At 49.7% G+C, this 22963-nt stretch overlaps 1 protein-coding gene across 1 annotated transcript in view; it reads right to left on the bottom strand.

Annotated features, from left to right (window-relative positions):
* Positions 1 to 7332: 7332 nt before the first annotated feature.
* The window catches only part of LOC118233443 (rho GTPase-activating protein 21-like), a 38528-nt gene continuing 22897 nt past the window's right edge, over positions 7333 to 22963 (bottom strand). Inside the window, 17 exon segments of the mRNA XM_035429230.1 lie at positions 7333 to 9650; positions 9652 to 10217; positions 12084 to 12115; positions 14461 to 14569; positions 15242 to 15283; positions 15638 to 15763; positions 16143 to 16232; positions 16461 to 16534; positions 17009 to 17087; positions 17264 to 17419; positions 18898 to 19040; positions 19750 to 19898; positions 20091 to 20155; positions 20620 to 20967; positions 21559 to 21684; positions 22586 to 22631; positions 22763 to 22865. Of these exon segments, the coding sequence (XP_035285121.1) occupies positions 8672 to 9650; positions 9652 to 10217; positions 12084 to 12115; positions 14461 to 14569; positions 15242 to 15283; positions 15638 to 15763; positions 16143 to 16232; positions 16461 to 16534; positions 17009 to 17087; positions 17264 to 17419; positions 18898 to 19040; positions 19750 to 19898; positions 20091 to 20155; positions 20620 to 20967; positions 21559 to 21684; positions 22586 to 22631; positions 22763 to 22865 (3233 nt within the window). The 3' untranslated portion in view covers positions 7333 to 8671.

Here is a 22963-nt window from a genome sequence, read left to right as displayed (position 1 = left end):
AGAGAACGGGGCGGAGGAGTTAAACCACACTTAGTTTACTACACAACACGCGTAGAGTCATGAGGAGAGGGGGAGTTAACCCAGACACTGTGTCTCACTTCATTACTGTGGACAAACCGGGGTGTGCCTCAACTTAAAGAGAAAAAAAAAATCACTTTTCCACGTGAGAAATTTTCAGTGTTACAAGCGGTTTGTAAAAATACATAAAGAATAACAAAAAAAAACGCATATACGGACTTTGAAAGAAAAAAAAAAACAAGAGTTGACAAAGTTTTAGATAATGTTTTATTACTAAAACATCCAGGATCATTTCTTTTATCAGTGTTACTAATTTAATCAACGTCACTCATGTTTTAACCTTTTAAGCTGTACAGTTGGGAGAGATTTCTATACCTTTTTATTGCCAATGAAGTTTTTGCTAAAATCAGTATTTTATTAAGTTTGAAGAAAACCTCTGCACTACAGTATTCCTGGTTTACACCTATGGATACCGACATGCTTCTGTGTTGTCTACCCATCAGTATTATCGCACTATAGGCACCCTCCACCGCATTAGCGGACATTAGCACGTTAGCATAGTTATTCGTTTTGAATTGGATCGTTAGCCTTAACGAAGAATACGATACTCTAGGGCGCTGACGCCTTCAGCGGGATCCGACCTATCAGGGAAGACGGTGTCAAACCACCAAGCCAGCATTCTTTCTTTACCGACCTCCGTTCCGACCGACCGACCGACCGACAGACCGACCGTGTCCTTCGCTATGTCTGCTATTACAGGCTGCGTATATACGTTTCTCCGTTAATTTCAGCCAACGCCAAATCCACTATACTGTTTTTATTTTTTTAGGAAAGAGACGGAGAGAGAGAGAGAGAAACGCTCACGCAGCTTAAGTCAGAGGCGGGATGAAAGGACAGCGAGCGCGCGCTGCGGTTAGACCGAACGGAGGAGTTCTCTTGAGTTTTTTTTTGTTTGTTTGTTTGTTTTTTTTCGTCGGTTTGAATCGGAGCTCAGTGTTACGGCGTTCGTTGAAGCGGGAGGATGTTGGATACGGAGCATTTCAACCCCCCTGGCCTTATGCAAACCTGTGAGCTGGAAGTGCCATTTGACCAGTGTTATTTTTTACTAAAATGGCCATCGCCAGTATTTGTGTTGGTGTTTAAGGGTCCATGTTAGCTAAGATTTGTCTTGCCATTTTTTAAATTATTTTATTTTTATTTCTGTGTTCTTCTCAGTTTAGAGAAAAGACTTCAGGGGGGATATTCAGTTACAGAGTGAAGGAAATTTCTGAGGTTTTTTTTTGTTTGTTTTTCCTGTCTTGGAATGTCAGTCAAAATGGGGGTCCCCACATTGCTAGAACCTGAAGAAATAGTGTGACAGCCCCGACCTGCACTTGAAGGAAGCAAATGTTAGCAAATATGGTCCCATAAATCAAGTGTTTAGATCATTTTACCAGTCAGTATTATAGTATTTTACAAGTTTTTTTTTGTTTTGTTTTGTGTTTGTGGGGGAAAAAAATGTTTGCTCAGTGTCTCAACCAATGGCAGTATAGTTCCCGCCTCACTGAAATATGTTTAGTTATAGAAATCTTTTATATTTATGTGTCTTATTTTTATATTTCTTTACGGTTATTTATTACACAATGTAGTGTATAATACTGTAGTTTGTATTAATACAATAATATATTTTAGTATGAAAATAATTTGGAAGGTAAGTGATTTCAAAAGCTAGAGAGAGAGAGACACAGCTCTGGCCTTTGAGATGTGCTTTAAAAATATGATTATGATTCAGTTAAATGTTTAAAAAAAAAAAAAGAAAAAGGAAATGAAAGTGGAACCTTTTACTTTTGCATCCATTATCAAGTGTGTTTTGTTTTCCCCACTTTAAGTATGAAGCTACTGAATCTATTGAAACTAACTGTGTGGACTAATAGCATGTGTGGAGTCTTTGCTGTCGTATCAGTTGAAGGATCTACCCTAATGATGGCGATATACTGTCCTTTTGCAAAGCCAAACCTGGATTGACATACTTTTTTTTTTTTTTACCTGTGCCAAGTTGAATTTTTTTTATGTCTGCACCAAGACTGAAACTTGTTTTTATAAGTCCCTGTCTGATTCAGTTTGATGTTTTTTTGCATAGGTTTTTTTTATGACTGGCCATCACAATAAAATACATCAACAAAGTTTGTCTGAGTTTAATATTTGCCTCTCGTTTTATGAATCACCTCACAAGCACAATAACCAGCAACTTAAAGGATAACACAGTCAATTTTCGTTTTCTCAGTATCGTCGACATGTCCAATGAAGAGACAGAAACCGATAATGTTTCTGTTCAACTCTCAGTGAATTTATCCTATGAACAATTATCTAGCCAACACCAATATGCCAGAAGTTGAACCCCTGGGGTACAGAAGTGTCATAACGTACTGAGAGTCGGAAAGAAACATTTTATGGTGATGATACTGGGGGGGGAAAAAGACACCAGCGTTATCCTAAACACAGCAGTGAGATGTAATCAGAGGAGATAAGAGCACGGGCAGCACTGACTGCGGAAAGCTAACGGCGTTAGCGCCGTGGCGGTGAAAATGAACATTTCACGTGAAGCGCTTTAAGATTTTAATTGCGTCCAAATGTGTTCTGCAAAAATCAAGATCAGTGTGTGGCATTCATACGACCGTCCAGTTTAGATAAAGCCTTCATTGTTCAAGGAGGGGTGAAAAAAAGAAAAGAAGGAAATTGCTAAAGTAATCTGTTCCTTTCACAAAGTGATTGCTGGCCTTTGTGATGTCACAACCGATCTGAAGGGATACATTGTTTCGAGCGGAAATTAATTGGAATAGAAATTGAATAGCCTGTCGTGAATCTTTTTTTTTTTTTTTTTTGCGTTTGTTTAATGCCCTGGATTAAGGACTGAAGCCATTCCAACGTTCAAAAAAATAAAAAATAAAAAAGGCAGAAATCACAGGGTATCATGCACCTCTGACAGGTGTGCTATCGTCCTTCTTTTGCGACAGAAGGTTGCGGCGAACAAAGCGCCTCTCATCACAAACAACCCCAACCCCGCACCCCCCCCCCCCCGACCCTCGTCCCGTCCCTTCCTGTCCAGAGCTAGCAACAGGTGGTATAACACAGAAGAAATTAAACAAGTGACGAGTCCTTAAGAGATATTTAGCGCGGCTCTGCTTCAAAATTAGATTTCAGAACCGCCATCTCCCGGTGGCGACGCGAGAGACCCGCGTTATGGCTGTGCCGCGGTGCCGTTAAATTAGACGGCCCAGTCTCAGTGCTGGGCCTCCGGGCCACCAGGGGGTGCTAAAGTCCTCTTCCGTTAAAGTAACAGAGAGAAGGAAAATTCAGCTCTGTTTTGCAGTACGGTGACACACGTGCCACACACACACACACACACACACGTCGGCTCACCTCCATCAGATCCTCTCATTGTCGCTGGCCTATCACAGGGCATTTCTCTGTCCAGACCCCGCCCCTCTCTTCCCCCTCTCCTCCGCTCCGTCGTTCGCACCCACCTCGTTCAGAACAGGGTCACGGGTCTGGAGAGACACAGGGCGTGTGTTAAACTGTTCAAACTGTTACTCAACACTTCATCCATCACTTTCAGCGGCCAATCACACGGCTAATGCAGAACACGTTTCCGCGGTTACTGGAGCCGTTCATGTTCTGGCTGGATTCCTCTTCTCTACGGCTGTGACACAACCTCTCCCCAAAAGTATTTTTTTATTTCAGAGTCAATTCATCTCTGAAAAACAAGCTGTATCAGACACCAGAAAAAATTCCAGGCACAGCAACATCCTGATATGTGTGTGCACTTTTGTTTGTGTGCACAATTGTGTGTGTGTGATTGAGTGACTGAATCACAAGTCCCCCCCCCCCGCCCCCAACTCTCAGACCTGTACCTGACACCTCCTCTCTCAGGCTCTGCTTCTATTTGCTGTGGGTAAGCAGGGAGGACGTCCTGACCCTCCAGTACACTGTGACTCCTGTTTTTAATATGGATGAATTACACGGTTAAAGTGAACCACAGGAAACGCAGCGGGGGGTTTGCGGGAGCGGAGGATAGCTGAGCCAATCTGGCAACCCCAGGGAGCAGGACCAGCTGCGGTCCGCGGGGGAATCCGTTCCTGGGAAAGTTTCTCCAGAAAAAAACCGCAGCTATTCAACTCCCGCCCCTGGAGAACTGCGGAGTCGGAAACCGTTTCAGAATCCAAGAGATCAGGTGAGTGGAGTGATGGATTGAGCGCCGAGTTAACGGTAAAAACCTGCGCGCCTCGCGGCTCTCTTGGGGAGAGAGAGAACACGCGGCTCCGAACTCAACACGCCCGCCCGTACGGACTCTGGCTGCGTCGGGCGAGGCTTTCCTTTTACGGCCAATGGAACGGATTTAAAATAGGTCCTTTTCCGCTCTCTTGTGGCAGCGAACAGACATTGCATGCACCGTGCCCATACTTCAAGACCTGATACGTTTTTGAGCTGTTCTAATGCTCCCTCTCGGGAATAGAGAACCCGTTTTGCATTGACAAATTATTTTTACAACCGCCGCTATTATAGAGACAAGGCGGGAAAAAACGCCATATCGAGTGATGCTGATTTAATTGCAGAAAATCATTTTGCTCTTATCTCCACAGAACAAGAACGCTGGTTTTTAAAACCGCCTATCAAAATAAGTGCTACTCATAGCGAAGGGGAGGGAAATACTCGCCCACATTTTTTTAACACCTTGACCTGAGGCGGAAGCACTTAGGAACAGTAGCGACTGTCACGTGCTTACCAACAACTCATTCGGTGACCAAAACCAAACGAGCAGTTTGTGCAATAACACGATTTCACCACTAGAGGGGGGTCAACACGCAGCAAGGCAATCGCAACGCTTTCGTTATAGTGCTTCTTCTTGCCGAGAGAAACACGTTATTTATTCCAATCAGTCATCCACCATTTAGTCAGACAAATGGTCTTTCAAACTGCAGAAATGCAGATTGGATTATATTTCAGGCGTTCGGCCCATCAATTCTGAACAGCGTCGTAAAATAAATGTTACTTCAACCAGTGGCTCTATAAACAAATATGAGGAGGGAAAAGGGATCCAAGAGTCCGTCTCCAATGAACTCTGAAGCTGCTGTGAGTTTGAATCAGCTGTGTTTGATACCGTGGTCTGAGAGAAAGAATTGTGCCAGATCTTCTGTGTTTGACACTGTGTTGAATGTGCTGTGTTTGACGCTGTAGGGTGGAGTTGGAGCACAAAGCTGTAGTTCTTCAGTCTGTCCCATTTTAACCTCTGTAATGATTAAGCTCTAATCAGACGCGGGGGACCTGCAGCAGGGGAATCGGGGCGCGGTCGCTGGAGGGCAGGTATCACTGCACTAACGGCGGGACAGCTCCTCACCTGGGAATCAGCGGAATGTTCCGGCTCTCTCCCGTCACACGCACGCTCACCTGCACCCGACGCCACCGTTCTGCCTGCCAGCGGGACGCCTGCTTCACCCAAACCATTACATCAGCACACAGAGGATCAATCAGTACACGCACACACATATGCACGCACACACACAGACAAACACAGGGGAGAGGATCAATCAGTACACACACAAACACACACACGGGACAAGGGATCAATCAGTACACACACACACACACACGGGACAAGGGATCAATCAGTACACACACACACATATGCACGCACACACACAGACAAACACAGGGGAGAGGATCAATCAGTACACACACAAACACACACACGGGACAAGGGATCAATCAGTACACACACACGGGACAAGGGATCAATCAGTACACACACACACACACACACGGGACAAGGGATCAATCAGTACACACACACACACACACGGGACAAGGGATCAATCAGTACACACACACACACACACACGGGACAAGGGATCAATCAGTACACACACACACACAGGACAAGGGATCAATCAGTACACACACACACACACACACACACACACAGGACAAGGGATCAATCAGTGTACACACACACACAGGACAAGGAATCAATCAGTACACACACAAACACACGTACACACACACACACACACAGGGACAAAGGACCAATCAGTACTCACGCCCATGCACATGCACAGCAGCTCAGCTATTGGACGGCCACTCCTCTCCGAATGTTTCCTCCCCCCTCACCTTCTCTCTGCTGGGGGCCGTCGGTACCTATGCCAGTACCTGCGTCAGTACCTCCCATTCTCCCTGCGTTCAGGTGAGCAGGAAGTCCGCTCCGTTTCAGCTCTCCGTACCTGAACAGGACAAAATGGCCGCCGGTGGACTCCCCAGCAGTTAGGAGCCATTTCATTACGCCCGGCAGACGGAGACGGACACTTCAGCAGTCTGACTGATGGACTGTTACCGGGCGGGGATCTGGACAGACTCAGCCTTATTTATTGCCTCCTGAATTAGATTGGTAGTTTCTGAATTATTTATTTAAATTTTTTATTTTTTCATTATGCAAATACGCTGCTGGAACACATCGCCACCGTTTAAAACGCACTGGATTCCCACAGAGTACGTTCCTCGCCCACCACTAGAAATTCATAAATAGCGAAATGGCGCGATCACATGATTGGCTAACACTGCAGCACACACACACACGTCCAATTACAGTTTTTAATCTGAAGTACTGCAGCCTGATATTCACCAGGAGCTGGAAAAAATGGAGCAGAGCACAGATTTGATGCTGACAAGCAGCTTTTTTTTTTTTTTTTTTTTTACAGAAAGCCCTGTGTGCACCTGACCTTCAAGTTCACATACACTTGAGTACATATATACAAGCACGCATGCATAGAGACACGTGCACACACACAATACACACACAATACACACACACACACACACACACACACACACAAAGGCAGCAGTGTGATCCAAAAGCCACCACCTAGCCAACTGCAGAAATATGAATTTCATTGCAGCATTAAAGACAGTTAAAAATTACAGCCTTTTATGAGAAAATGTGACTCTGATCTGATGGTTTATTGCAACAGGTTTATATGCTTCAGGAGGGAGAGAGAGAGGAAAAAAAGAGAGAGAGAGGGAGTGAGAGAGCAAGAGAGAGAGCGAGACAGAAAGAGAGGGAGGGAAAGAGAGAGAGTTATCATCATCATAGTGTTTGTTCTTAAACAGATATAACATTGTTTAGTTCAATTTATGTTCATGCGCTAATGTCTTTTTGTATTTCTGGATGTACGCATTGGCAATATTTATTTACTATTTAAATATTATTATTTAAATACTTATGTATTTCATGCCAATAAAGCAGTTTGAATTTGAATTTGAGAAAGAGACGGGGAGCACGTGAGGCCACATTAACGGTTTTTATTTCCAGTGATTTGGGGGTTCACGCCCCAGTTTAACTGCAGACAGCACAAGACTGGGTCCAGTTACAGGAAGTACCTTTTCCATGCAGCTTCTGAGATGACGGCCCTTTTTATCTACATGCCTATATTACAATACTTACAAAAAAACCTGCCATTCAACAGAATAAAAAGCAGCTAAAACACTGAATATTTACACTTAAGTTACTTATTTTATACAGAAATATTTAAAATTCAAGTTCCATTAAAATCCAAAATGAAAGAAAATAAAAAGTATAAAACATGTTAAGACCCAAGTGGAATGCCGAAAAGAATGGAAGCGCAGAATTTGCCCGTTGTTTATTAAACCTGTAAAATTACTGAATGAGCCGGCATCTTCTCACATTTCAATAAAAGACAAATATGGCACCCAAAAGCAACTAACCCACCCGCAATTTAATGAGGCACTTTCCTTTGAGAAGAAATGTGATTTCTGATTTAATCATCCTTTATATTCGGTATTTGTTTTGTTTTATTTTTTTGCGATCTGACGGGAGGAAGCGAGGAACCCGGAAGGGAGAGCTCGCGCGGAAACGGCGGTAAAAGCGTATTGCGTCGGTGGAGTTCGTTGGGCACTCGCCTCTCGTTTTCGGAGCGGTATATATATATTTTAAATATTTTTTTAAAGTTCTGGCGGGTTTACGGACGCACTGCGCAGACGTGTCCACACCGACACAGCACAGAACCAAGCCAGAAGGGAAACGACACGCTTCAAGTACACAGAGAGCAATAGAGTACACTTTAAAACGAGACCCATAACCAGCAACTTAGCTTTAGTCAACGGAACAGCGAAGCATTTACATTCTTCCTCTGCGTTGCCAAGCAACCGCACATAACGGTCGCCCCTTTCCCAAAAAACGGCTCCTGTTACGCGCCAAGCCCATAATTCTTCAGTAATGCTTAAGACACTAGAGCTGCTCCTTTCTAATATTTTCTTTTTTTGTTTTTTAAAATCTGTGTTGTGACATAATAGGAAGGGACTTTTATCATTATAAATACAGAAGGCATAACGCAGTCAGCCCTGTGGATAAGGGCCTCTGATGTCTTTCAATATGACTGGGGTTAACCAACTCAAGGCGGGACCACAAAATAGTTACCATACGCCAGTTAAAATGATGATACACATATTCAGTACATGGTTCCAGTATTTTTTTTCCTCATTTTTTTTTTGCACTAATAACCCTGTTGTGAGAGTAAAACGAAAAAAAAATATCCATGAATGTGCAGTAGCCCTGGCTGATAATATGTACACACACAGCAGTGCGTTGGGCGGCTGTGTCTGTCTCTTATAAATACTGATAAAAGCGTGAGCGCACCACTTGAGCTCCTGTCAGTTTGTGGGGGTGTGCGTCCGCCGACAGGCTCAGAGCGCCCTTGCTCTTGCCCTGGGGGCTGTCTCCGTTGAGCTGCTCCGCCCCCAGGGGGTGGTCCTCAGGCGATGTGGGCGTGGCTGCGGCGGAAGGGGCGGAGTCGGCCCCCCTCTCGGCGTTGCCGGAGCGACCGCGCTCCCGGACGATCCAGTCGCGGATGGAGAAGTCCTGCGAGCTGCACTTGGGCTTGAGCCGGTCCATGGCGGACAGCTCCGCCCCCCGGCCGGCCCCGTCCTTCCAGTCGTCGTTGACGACGGCGGCCAGCTGGGCGAAGTCGCGCTGGCCCCCCATGGTGTGGCGCCGGCGGATGCCCTTCTTCCGGCGGGCCTCCGGGGAGCGGGCCTTCGAGGGGGTCCCCCCGCCCCCCGACACCCCGAACATGTCGTCCGCCGAGCTCCGGAGGCGGAGCTTGAGCCGCTCGGTGATGCGCAGCCTCCACGGAGGCTCCGCCTTCTCCGACTCCTCGCTCTTGGAGGAGGAGCTCAGGCTGCCGGAGGACCGGCCCTTGACGGCGCCCAGGACGCGTGAGAGCGCGCTGGGCTCCCGGTCGCTGCGCCCCCCCTCGGCGGAGGAGGAGCTGTCCGTCTTGGGGTGCGGGGGCGGGGTCGGGGGCGGGGCGGCGGCGGCGGTGGGCGGGGCCGGATCGGGCTTGGGGAAGACGGGGAAGTCGCTCTCGCTGTCGGTCTCGGCGGGCCGGCCCTCGCTCACCAGCTCGCTGCGCTCGTCGTCCGCCTCGTCGCCACGGCTCTCCGCCACCGAGCGCACCTCCGGGCTCAGCGCGCTCGACTCCGCCCCCAGCAGGAAGGGGCAGGTCAGCGAGGAGGTGGTGGAGTAGTCCGAGGTGATGGAGCTCACCTCCGCCAGGGCCTCGTTGCCGCGGGGATCGGGGGCGGGGCCCGGGCAGGGGGCGGGGCGTTTCGGGGGGGGCGGAGGCCTGGGAGCTGCTGCTGTTCATGGTGCCGAGGTCAGAGGTCGCGTCGTCGCACTGGGAGGTGGGGTCGGACAGGGAGGACTGGCGAGCCACGTTTCCACGGAAACTGAGGGAGGGGGAGGCGAACGGCTGGGGGCAGAGGGCCTTCTCCCCGACTCTCTCCTCCCCCCTCGGCTCCGTCTCCGGTGGCAACGGCTCTACTTCCTGTTTGCCGTTTATCTGACTGGCGCCAGCGTCATCGTCCTCGCTCTCTGTGCAGGCGTTCCCCCGGCGCCTGGCCCTGTCGGGCCGCTGGTCCTGGTCCCGGTCCCGGTCCTGGTTCTGGTTCTGCGCCGGGCTCGGGCTCGGGTTCGGGCTCGGGCCGCCCCGGTTCTGGCTCTCCTTCCGGGTGAAGACGGCGTCCAGGTCGTCGTCGGAGCTGCTGGGAAGCGGCTTCTCCTTGTGCTTCCTGCGCTTGCGGCTGGCGGCGGCGAAGATGGAGGAGCGGAGCAGCTCCCTGCTGTACTGCTCTTTCCCCGAGCCCCACGAGCCCTGCAGGGACATGAGCACAGGAGCGCGTTACAGCAGCACGGGTCAGCACAAACCCGTCAGTACAGATACACGTCAGCACACACACACGTCAGCACACACACCCGTCAGTACAGACACCCGTCAGGACAAACACACGTCAGCACCAACACACGTCAGCACCAACACCCGTCAGTACAAACACCTGTCAGGACAAACACCTGTCAGGACAAACACCTGTCAGGACAAACACCCGTCAGGACAGACACCTGTCAGTACAAACACCCGTCAGGAAAAACACCCGTCAGGACAGACACCCGTCAGGACAACACAAACATCCGTCAGTATAACAACACAAACATCCGTCAGGGTAACAACACGAACATCCGTCAGTACAACACAAACACACCACTCCCACTCTACAGGCCACATTTATACACTGACTGAGCGTGTGTGTATCTCTACAGTGATGCACAGGTCCAGGCTGTGTTTGAGTGGATGTGTATCTCTACAGTAATGCGCAGGTCCAGGCTGTGTTTGAGTGGATGTGTCTCTACAGTGATGCACAGGTCCAGGCTGTGTTTGAGTGGATGTGTATCTCTACAATCATGCACAGGTCCAGGCTGTGTTTGAGCACGTGTGTATCTCTACAGTAATGCACAGGTCCAGGCTGTGTTTGAGTGGATGTGTATATCTACAGTAATGCACAGGTCCAGGCTGTGTCTGAGTGGATGTGTATCTCTACAGTAATGCACAGGTCCAGGCTGTGTCTGAGTGGATGTGTATCTCTACAGTAATGCGCAGGTCCAGGCTGTGTTTGAGTGGATGTGTCTCTACAGTAATGCACAGGTCCAGGCTGTGTTTGAGTGGATGTGTATCTCTACAGTAATGCACAGGTCCAGGCTGTGTTTGAGCACGTGTGTATCTCTACAGTAATGCACAGGTCCAGGCTGTGTTTGAGTGGATGTGTATCTCTACAGTAATGCACAGGGCCAGGCTGTGTTTGAGTGGATGTGTATCTCTACAGTAATGCACAGGGCCAGGCTGTGTTTGAGTGGATGTGTATCTCTACAGTAATGCACAGGTCCAGGCTGTGTTTGAGTGGATGTGTATCTCTACAGTAATGCACAGGTCCAGGCTGTGTTTGAGTGGATGTGTATCTCTACAGTAATGCACAGGTCCAGGCTGTGGTTGAGTGGATGTGTATCTCTACAGTAACGCACAGGTCCAGGCTGTGTTTGAGTGGATGTGTATCTCTACAGTAATGCACAGGTCCAGGCTGTGTTTGAGTGGATGTGTATCTCTACAGTAATGCACAGGTCCAGGCTGTGTTTGAGTGGATGTGTATCTCTACAGTAATGCACAGGTCCAGGCTGTGTTTGAGTGGATGTGTATCTCTACAGTAATGCACAGGTCCAGGCTGTGTTTGAGTGGATGTGCATCTCTACAGTGATGCACAGGTCCAGGCTGTGTTTGAGTGGATGTGTATCTCTACAGTAATGCGCAGGTCCAGGCTGTGTTTGAGTGGATGTGTATCTCTACAGTAATGCACAGGTCCAGGCTGTGTTTGAGTGGATGTGTATCTCTACAGTAACGCGCAGGTCCAGGCTGTGTTTGAGTGGATGTGTATCTCTACAGTAATGCACAGGTCCAGGCTGTGTTTGAGTGGATGTGTATCTCTACAGTAATGCACAGGGCCAGGCTGTGTTTGAGTGGATGTGTATCTCTACAGTAATGCACAGGTCCAGGCTGTGTTTGAGTGGATGTGTATCTCTACAGTAACGCACAGGTCCAGGCTGTGTTTGAGTGGATGTGTATCTCTACAGTAATGCGCAGGGCCAGGCTGTGTTTGAGTGGATGTGTATCTGAGGGGAGGGCCGCACCACTCACCTTTGATCTTGCGGAGTCACTGTTGGGTGAGTCTGGAAGAGGAGAGAACATATGAGCCTCATGCATTTACTCCTCACGCACAGAGAGAGGAGAGAGGGAGGGGGACAGCGAGAGGGAGAGGGAGAGAGGGAAGAAAAAGTAAGAGGGAGAGTGACAGAGGTCACAACTCACAGCGATGGCACCACACTCACTCACTCACTCACTCAACCACACACGCATGCACAGACACACACACACACACACACACAGAGCGGATGGTGACAGAGAGAGTGGATGATGGCGACGTACGCGATGCTACAGCACAGGTCAGCTGCACAGACAGCAGGCCAAGCACAGGCGACTACACCCCCCCACTGCACCCCCAACTACAGCCACCAGCACCGCCATTCTATCCCAACTGTGCGTGCGGGCCACCACACCTTCACCTGGACAGGACATTCCGGGGGAGGGGAGGCGGTTTGGACGGTTTTTACAATGTGTGCGTGCCTGTGTGTGTGCACGTTTGAAAATGTAGTATACCCTAGTGTGTGTGTGCGCATGCTTGAAAATGTAGTATACCCTAGTGTGTGTGTGCGTGTTTTAGAGTCGTGTGTTTATGTGCGTGCGTGTGTGTGCGTGTGAGAGAATGAGTGACTGGTGGATGGTGGGGGGGTCGGTGAGAATGAGTAACAGTGACTATGACAAGGGGGGGGGGGGAGGGGGGTGAATTTGTTGAGGGAATCTCGTGATGCAGAATGAGCACTAAAGAACAACTACGGGGTGGGGGGGGGGGACAAAAATCACAGAGCTTAGACACAACAGGGGGAAGAAAGGGGTTAGCTAACAGCGGCCTCTACAGGACGGGAGGAGGAACTGCCTCAGCGTTTCCCGAGCGAGCCCTTTTTTTTTTTTTTTAAACACGGCGGCTAGTTTGAGCCTCAGCTCAGCGCCACACTGTTGTGTTCTCTCTGGAATTAGAGCGCTACGGAAGAGAGCTAAGCCAGCACAGCCCCCCACCACACCCCTGGAGACACACGACCGAACGGCAGGGCCGCTGAAGACCCCGCTGACCGTACCATGCCACAGCTCCTCACCGGGTGCGTCGGAAATAACCAGAGACAGCAAACAGGCTTTGAGAAACTGCACAGTCCTCGCTGCGCTCGCTGGACTCTTAAGAAATCGACGTACACCACAGAGGACATGACACCCCATTTTGTTTTTTGTTTTTCCTTCTTTTTTTTTTTTGGTTTTATCTTTACAAGAACCAAGTGTTTCTGCAGACTAGGCAGCTACAGCAGTCCGTCATCCGACAGCCCCAGCTGTCCGTCAGAGACATTGCACAGTCCACCAGTGACATCATGGAATGATAGGCTCCGCCCACCTGGCCTGTCGTGAGATCAGTGTGTGTGAGTGCTGGGCATCCCTTAAGACCTTAAGACACGTGACCGGGGGGTGGGGGTGGTGGGGCAGGGGGGCAGTTTTTTGGGAAAGAACACACCAAGTTAGTACAACGGAAGGCAGGATCACGCTCACAGAAATTACTCAAAGGAAAATATGGAGTCGGGGGATGAAAAGGGTGGGGAGGATAAATGGGGGGATGAATGAGTGAATGAATGAAAGAGAAGAAATATGGAAAAAGTGAACAGAAATAAAGCAACAACAACAAAAAAGAAAGAGTAAAAATGAACCAAACCCCGATGCCCTGTTTGGGCCAAATCATATTTAAAAATTAAACATAAATGCATTGCAATGCAATACAAAAAAGAAAGTGTGACAACAGGGAAACCATTTCAACCCGTTTCCCTAAGGCTGAGCTACGTCGAGTGCGCATCGGCAGGGCTAAGCTATGCTAACTCAGGTGCGCATCGGCAGGGCTAAGCTACGCTAACTCAGGTGCGCATCGGCAGGGCTAAGCTACGCTAATTCAGGTGCGCATCGGCAGGGCTAAGCTACGCTAACTCAGGTGCGCATCGGCAGGGCTAAGCAATGCTAACTCAGGTGCGCATTGCCAGGGCTAAGCTATGCTAACTCAGGTGCACATCGCCAGGGCTAAGCTAAGCTACCCCGCACGCGCATCACCAGGGCTAACGCTAAGCTACCCTGCGCGCCTCACCAGGGCTACGCTAAGCTACCCCGCACGCGCCTCACCAGGGCTACGCTAAGCTACCCCGCACGCGCATCACCAGGGCTAAGCTAAGCTACCCCGCGCGCCTCACCAGGGCTAAGCTAAGCTACCCCGCACGCGCATCACCAGGGCTAAGCTAAGCTACCCCGCGCGCCTCACCAGGGCTAAGCTAAGCTACCCCGCACGCGCATCACCAGGGCTAAGCTAAGCTACCCCGCGTGCTTCACCAGGGCTAAGCTACACTGCGAACATCACCGGGGCTGCCGCGGTTACCTGACACTTCTCCCGGGGAGGTGAGCCCGGCGCGGCCGATGTTGGTGAGCAGGTGGTCGATGTTGGGCACGGGCTGGGACTCCACCGCACTCTCCTGGGGCACGCCGGCCTGTGGGTCAAGGGTCAAAGGTCAAAGGTCAACCACCGTCCCAACTAGCAGAGCAAGCCATTACCTGCCAAACCAACACTGCTCAGCTGAGCCAAGCTGCTCAACTGCTGGACATCAGCTTACAACCCCCAACAAACTCAACTGATTCAGATTTTTTTCCATAGACTGCGTCGTTGCCGTTCTGGTTGTGTTAGTGTTAATCAGTTTAACCTTCAGGGTCCAAGTTGAACTATGCGGTTGTTCCCTGCACTTGGACCGGTACTTCTCTCTAGGGGTTTCGTCATACTTGTTCCTGGTTATGGTTATACACTTTGTTGTACGTCGCTCTGGATAAGAGCGTCTGCCAAATGCCTGTAATGTAATGTAATGTAATGATTCGGCTAGCCCTCGACACCCTAAATTCAGCTGGAAATTAAACGATCCTAAATTAAAAGAACCCCAGCTGAGATTTTGAGGATTACTTTGCAAAGATATTGATCCAAACTGAAGAAAATGCGTGTTGGTGACCAATAGCAAGGCTTAGCTAACATGCTAAAGTTCCAGCAAACTGTCCACCCCTCACAACATCATCCGCTCAGCGTAAAGACAAGGAAATGACAGTTATCCATCTGAAATCCCAATCAGACATTTTCACTCGCTTTGTTCTTTACGCAAACTGGAGTCAATACGCACCGTAGGCTCCACAGTGCCCTCTTCTGTGAAAAACCAGTCATACTGCAAAAGAAAAAAGAAGGAGATTTTCAACAGATTTTATGCCCCCTCAATCTACTAACAGAACTCAAGCTGAAGATCCTCTCATAGTTCACTTCATTAATCCCTTTTTTGAATTTTTAAAGCCCCAATCAAATTGCCCATGAGTCTCCTTTTACTAAGCTTGAAGAGGTTAAGCATCTTAAGACTCTCCTCATAACTTTTGTCTTTCATACCAGGAACCAATTTAGTTGCCCTTCTTTGAACCTTTTCCAGAGCCTCTATGTCTTCCTTGTAGTACGATCACCAGGACTGCACACAATACTTTAAGTGTGGTCTGAAAAAGGTAAGATAAGGATAGCTTCCTTAGATTCTTACATGCTGAATGAGGGTCTCCACTATCTTGTACTGGTCGGGCATGTGGGTGACCATGTGAGTCATGTTATCCTCCGACGTCCTCACCAGGGTGGGCCCAAAGACGATGGCCAAGTTCCTGGGCTCCATCTGAGAGGAGAAACGGATGAAGAGAGGAGAGAGAGAGAGAGAGAGGGGACAGAGACACAAAGAGAGAGGACAGAGGGAGAGAGAGTGATGAGAAAAATATTATTTATGGCTAAGGGTACAGTGTTGGGAATGTGTGAGATTTCTATGCAGAATAACAGCACATGTAAATGAGACATTTACTTCCCCTTCGTGAACACACAGGCACACGTACAGACGCATGCAGTACAAACACTCAACCTGTGCTTAACCAAGGCTAGTAACAGCGTAAAGTACGACGTCCCCCACACCACATAAAAACAGGTCATGAGTAACCTGTGTTTCTCTGAGCCCTAAAGAAACCGCTGGATTACTGGGCTCTCTTCCTGCAGGCAGGGCTCACCTTGTTCTTCTCGCAGTTCTCAGACACCATTTTCAGATGCCCAGAGAGGAACTTGAGCGTCTCGTAGTGATGACTGGGCAGCTGACGGAGCTGGAGAGAGAGAGGGAGGGAGGGAGGGAGGGAGACAGAGGGAGGGAGAGAGAGGGAGAGAGAGACAGAGAGAGGGAGAGAAAGGGAGAGAGAGACAGAGAGACAGAGAGAGAGGGAGGGAGGGAGGGAGGGAGAGAGAGAGAGACAGACACAGGCATTAGCGTCACACTCCTGCTCTCGCCTTTAAAACCTTTAACTAAAAACCTTTAATGGGAAACACAAACTCACCAGCGTCTTCAGAACTTTCAGCCTCTCCACCGCGTCTTCCGTTCTGTTGGCGTCAATAAAATCTGCGTATTTTTCTGCGAAACAACGAACGAGCCGTAAACCCACAGACAGACGCTACTGAGGGAACAGCGATGCCTCACCAAGCTCAGAATGGGGGGAGCTAGGATGACCTGTCAATCACTGACTCGTCTGAACCAATCAGAAGGCTTTTGTCTTCACAGCAAAACAGGACGAATGGCATAATGTCACAAAGCACATCTTTGTTTAATGGGTGTGCAGTTCTCCCATCACCAGCACAAACACAGAGAAAGGAACTCTGGCGTATGTGACAAGAAAGCATAATCATGTAGGTGCGTTTCCCACACTGTCCACAAGATGGCACCAAAAGACAATTCAGATCAATACAAAAAAAGACAACCGCCTTGTCTCCAGAGAAAGGAGGCGTTTAATGCTTGACACAAGTGCCCCTTATTTAAATGAAGACATGCGCAGAATGACAAACAGCTACAGCGATGAATTCATATGCGCTGGCTGTTTTATCACCTCACCGTTCGTGAAGAGGGGCTCTGGAAGCTTCCGGAAGAAGGATTTCAGCAAGCTGCTGATGACATTGAGGTCCCTCCATTTCTGGAGAGAAAAAAGAGACAGAGACAGAAAGGGGGTGAACGAAAGGAGGTGGATGAAAGGGTGTGGACCAGAGAAGTGAGAGTTGAGTGAATGAAGAGGTAAATGCGACTGGATGGGAGGAGGAGTGAGAGATAGGTAGAGAGAGCGGGGGACAGACGAGCGAGGGACACACTCACGTCGTCCTGGACGTTGATGTCGCCCATGCCCCGGTCGAGCTCCTCCTGCAGGCTGGAGATGGCGGTGTTGTTCCCGGGGACCCGGTAGATCCCTGTGTACTCCAGCCCCCGCTCCTCCACCAGCTTACAGCAGATCTCCACGATCAGAGGCACAAACTGAAACACACACACAACCGACTGAAATACACACACAACCGACTGAAATACACACACAGCAGATCTCCACGATCAGAGGCACAAACTGAAACACACACACAACCGACTGAAATACACACACAGCAGATCTCCACGATCAGAGGCACAAACTGAAACACACACACAACCGACTGAAATACACACACAGCAGATCTCCACGATCAGAGGCACAAACTGAAACACACACAACTCACTGAAATACACACACAACCGACTGAAACACACACACAGCAGATCTCCACGATCAGAGGCACAAACTGAAATACACACACAACCGACTGAAATACACACACAGCAGATCTCCACGATCAGAGGCACAAACTGAAATACACACACAACCGACTGAAATACACACACAGCAGATCTCCACGATCAGAGGCACAAACTGAAATACACACACAACCGACTGAAATACACACACAGCAGATCTCCACGATCAGAGGCACAAACTGAAATACACACACAACCGACTGAAATACACACACAGCAGATCTCCACGATCAGAGGCACAAACTGAAACACACACACAACCGACTGAAATACACACACAACCGACTGAAATACACACACAGCAGATCTCCACGATCAGAGGCACAAACTGAAACACACACACAACCGACTGAAATACACACACAACCGACTGAAATACACACACAGCAGATCTCCACGATCAGAGGCACAAACTGAAACACACACACAACCGACTGAAATACACACACAGCAGATCTCCACGATCAGAGGCACAAACTGAAACACACACACAACCGACTGAAATACACACCCTCAGATCTCCACTATCACAGGCACAAACTGAAACACACACACAACCGACTGAAATACACACACAGCAGATCTCCACGATCAGAGGCACAAACTGAAACACACACACAACCGACTGAAACACACACACAACCGACTGAAATACACACACAGCAGATCTCCACGATCAGAGGCACAAACTGAAACACACACAACTCACTGAAATACACACACAGCAGATCTCCACGATCAGAGGCACAAACTGAAATACACACACAACAGACTGAAATACACACACAGCAGATCTCCACTATCAGAGGTACAAACTGAAATACACACACAACCGACTGAAATAGACACACAACTGACTGAAATACACACAGCAGATCTCCACTATCAGAGGCACGAACTGAAATGCACACACAGAAGATCTCCACTATCAGAGGTACAAACTGAAATACACACACAACCGACTGAAATACACACACAACCAACTGAAATACACACACAGCAGATCTCCACTATCAGAGGCACAAACTGAAATACACACAAAACAGTCTGAAATACACACACAGCAGATCTCCACGATCAGAGGCACAAACTGAAATACACACAAAACAGTCTGAAATGCACCCACGGAGAGGCCCCACCGGCAGGGCCCACAGGATGACAGCTCTTACCCTGTTGGTGTGCGCAGGGGGACAGTCGTCCAGCCGCACCCCAAACGTGATCCCGGGGAGGTTCTTCTTCTCCACAGGTTTCCTCCTCAGGCCCGTGATACCTCTCCTCCACGTCCCCCTGTCCCGGGGAGGGCTGCTCTCATCTGGGGGGGGAGGGGGGGGGGCACACCAAATACTCAGCCCTCATTCCCACATCCCCAAAACGAGACCCCATAAACCAGGACCCCATAACGCATGTATAACAGGCACTTAAAAGCTCTGCGTCTTCTGTGTGTAAACGGACAGAAACGTTAAAAACGCAGCTGAGAGACAGCGAGCGCTTAACAGGCACCCAGGGGCTTAATGGCCCCCTCTGAGGCCTTTCAGAGGAAAAACCCAAACAGCCCTTTCTGCACTTTCCCTGGGATCTGCACTTCCCCAAACGGGCTCCATATGGGCATCTTATCTCTGTTTACACATTCATTTGCTTTTACTTGTTTTATTACGCACTGAATCTATGTCTGGTTAATTTAACCTGTCTGTTTTAGTGTCTCCCATTTTTTATTCTGTGAACCAGTCTGGGCTGAAATGTTTTGCATGAAAGTCAGGAATTAAATTGGCTCTGTGTGTGCTGATTTTGGGGTAACACTGCTGACTGTGTGTTGATTTAGGGGTAACACTGCTGACTGTATGTGCTGATTTTGGGGTACCACTGCTGACTGTATGTGCTGATTTTGGGGTACCACTGCTGACTGTATGTGCTGATTTTGGGGTACCACTGCTGACTGTGTGTGCTGATTTTGGGGTACCACTGCTGACTGTGTGTTGATTTAGGGGGTAACACTGCTGACTGTGTTGATTTAGGGGGTGTACCTCTATGCAGGGGCCTCCTCTCGGAGTCGTGCCGGGGCGAGGGGGGGCTGGGGGTCGTGCCCTCCCCCTTACCCCCCAGCAGGGCTTGTCTGATGCTGAGGGACGGGCGGGAAGGTCTTGGAGAGGGTTCTGACTTACTGCTAGGGGAGCTGGAATACACACACACACACACACACACACACACACACAGTGCAGTATGAGAGCAATGTAGCAGGAGCTTCCTCACTAGGTACACATACACACACACAGGTATACACACAGACACACGCACGCGCGCGCACACACACACGGACACACACACACCCACACCCACACATGTACACACACACACACACACTCACTTCATCATGGTGTTGTATTCCTTTATCTTGCGGCTGATCAGGTCCTGGCTGGTGACACCGGCACTCTAAAAACACAAACAGAATCCACACAGATATGATCAGCACACACACACACTGTTTTTACACAACCAGAGACACACACACACACACACACTGTCTTTACACAACCAGACACACACACACACACACACACTGTCTTTACACAACCAGACACACACACACACACTGTCTTTACACAACCAGACACACACACACACTGTCTTTACACAACCAGACACACACACACACACTGTCTTTACACAACCAGACACACACACACACACTGTCTTTACACAACCAGACACACACATACACACACACAGTCGCTGTCCTTAACATAACCAGATACCAAACGCGCTGCAGTGATGCTACTCCACCCCCCACTGCAGTGAGTGCGCAGCGTTAGCGTAGCAGAGCGCCGTTCCGCCTGCGCGTGTCTCTCTAGCACTTTCCCGCCATATGCAGAGAGTGCACGTTAAGCCCCGCCCACCTGCTCGTTGCCCAGGTTACTGTTGCCCTGGATGACGCGGATCCAGGCCAGCATGTCCTCGCGGTCCGCGGCCTGGAACAGGTACTCGCAGGCGGAGGTGGTGAGCCGCAGCACGTTCTTGCGCTTGGTGTCGCTGTAGGAGATGTCAATCAGGCAGGCCCGGATGCCGATTGGCTGGGGCTCGCAGTCCGGCTGGGAGGGGGCGGGGGAAGGGGAGGGGGAGGAGGCGGGGGCAGCGGCGGCCGCGGCGTGCGCCAGCCCCTCCTTCCTGTCCTTGTAGAGGTAGAGGGCGTGGCCACGCAGCACGACGTACATCAGCTTCCAGGGACGCATGCCCCCGCCAACCCGCTGAGGGAGAGAGAGAGGGAGAGTGAGACAGGAACAGACGGAGGAAAGGAGGGATCAAGGAGAGAAAGAGTGAGACAGGAACAGAAGGAGGGAGAAAGAAAGAGATGAAGACAAAGAGAGAGGGACAGATGGATGGAGGGGCCAGAGAGAGGTGGAGAGAGAGTGAGAAATGGGGGAGAGGGAGGATGGTGTGAGCAGGGGGGGATGTGTGACCCACTCATACACACACACACATGCATGCACGTACACTCAAACATACATACACACACACACACACACACACACACGTATACTCAAACATACATACACACACACACACACACGCATACTCAAACATACATACAGACACACACACGTATACTCAAACATACATACAGACACACACACGTATACTCAAACATACATACAGACACACACACACACGTATACTCAAACATACACACACACACACACATGTATACTCAAACATACATACAGACACACACACACACGTATACTCAAACATACACACACACACACGTATACTCAAACATACATACACACACACACACGTATACTCAAACATACATACAGACACACACACACACACACCTTGCTCTTTTCGGTGTTGAGCTGTCGGAAGTGCAGCCAGCCCTCCTTGGAGGAGTCGCTGAAGATGTCTGAGGAGGAGTCCTTCCGGGACCCAGAGTCATCCGAGGACTTGTGTCCATCCAGAGCCTGAGAGAGAGAGAGAGAGAGAGAGAGAGAGAGAGAGAGAGAGAGAGAGAGAGAGAGAGAGAGAGAGAGAGAGAGAGAGAGAGAGAGAGAGAGAGAGAGAGAGAGAGAGAGAGAGAGAGAGAGAGAGAGAGAGAGAGAGAGAGAGAGAGAGAGAGAGAGAGAGAGAGAGAGAGAGAGAGAGAGAGAGAGAGAGAGAGAGAGAGAGAGAGAGAGAGAGAGAGAGAGAGAGAGAGAGAGAGAGCGCACTGCAGTCAGGACCAGGCAGAGAGACACACACACACACGCACACACACACACGGGCACGCACGCACGCACGCACTCACACACACCGCCACCCTCTACACAGCTGGTCCTAGAGTCACTCTCTACACGACTACTCTTACAGTCACCCTCTACATCATGGTTCCTACTACAGTGTTCAGACTGTATGAGCTGTGTTCAGACTGTAGGACCTGTGTTCAGGTGCTGTGTTCAGACTGTATGAGATGTGTTCAGGGCTGTGTTCAGACTGTATGAGCTGTGTTCAGGCACTGTGTTCAGGCTGTATGAGCTGTGTTCAGACTGTATGAGATGTGTTCAGACTGCAGGCGCTGTGTTCAGGCGCTGTGTTCAGACTGTATGAGCTGTGTTCAGACTGTATGAGCTGTGTTCAGGCGCTGTGTTCAGACTGTGGGACCTGTGTTCAGGCGCTGTGTTCAGACTGCAGGCGCTGTGTTCAGACTGCAGGCGCTGTGTTCAGACTGCAGGTGCTGTGTTCAGACTGCAGGTGCTGTGTTCAGGCGCTGTGTTCAGACTGTATGAGCTGTGTTCAGGCACTGTGTTCAGGCTGTATGAGCTGTGTTCAGACTGTATGAGATGTGTTCAGGCGCTGTGTTCAGGTGTACGGATGCCGCAGACTCACCTTCCTCAGGCCTCTCAGGCTGGTTAAGTGCTTAATGGACGTCCTCCTGCAGAGAGAGAGAGAGAGAGAGAGAGAGGGAGAGAGGGAGAGAGGGAGAGAGGGAGAAGACTGCGTCAGACAGAGGCGTAGGTCCGCGGGGCGTGGGGGGTCATCGCTGCGTCACACACAGCAACTTACGCTCTCCCCTCTTCTCTGTAGTCGTCCAGGCCCTCGTCGTACGACTTGGAGCGCTCCGATTTGGGGCCAGACTGCGACTCGAGAACGGTGTGCCGGAGGGACTCTGTGAGGGGGGGGGGGGGGGGAGAGCTTCAGTGAGTGAGACTGCGTTGCCGTGACACCACAGGTAAACGTACACCTGCTTTCCTGTGACGCAGCAGT

Source organism: Anguilla anguilla, chromosome 8, assembly GCF_013347855.1.
Source record: "Anguilla anguilla isolate fAngAng1 chromosome 8, fAngAng1.pri, whole genome shotgun sequence".
NCBI lineage: Eukaryota > Metazoa > Chordata > Actinopteri > Anguilliformes > Anguillidae > Anguilla > Anguilla anguilla.
Note: the sequence above shows the minus strand (reverse complement) of the source record. Positions and strands in the feature narration are given on the sequence as shown.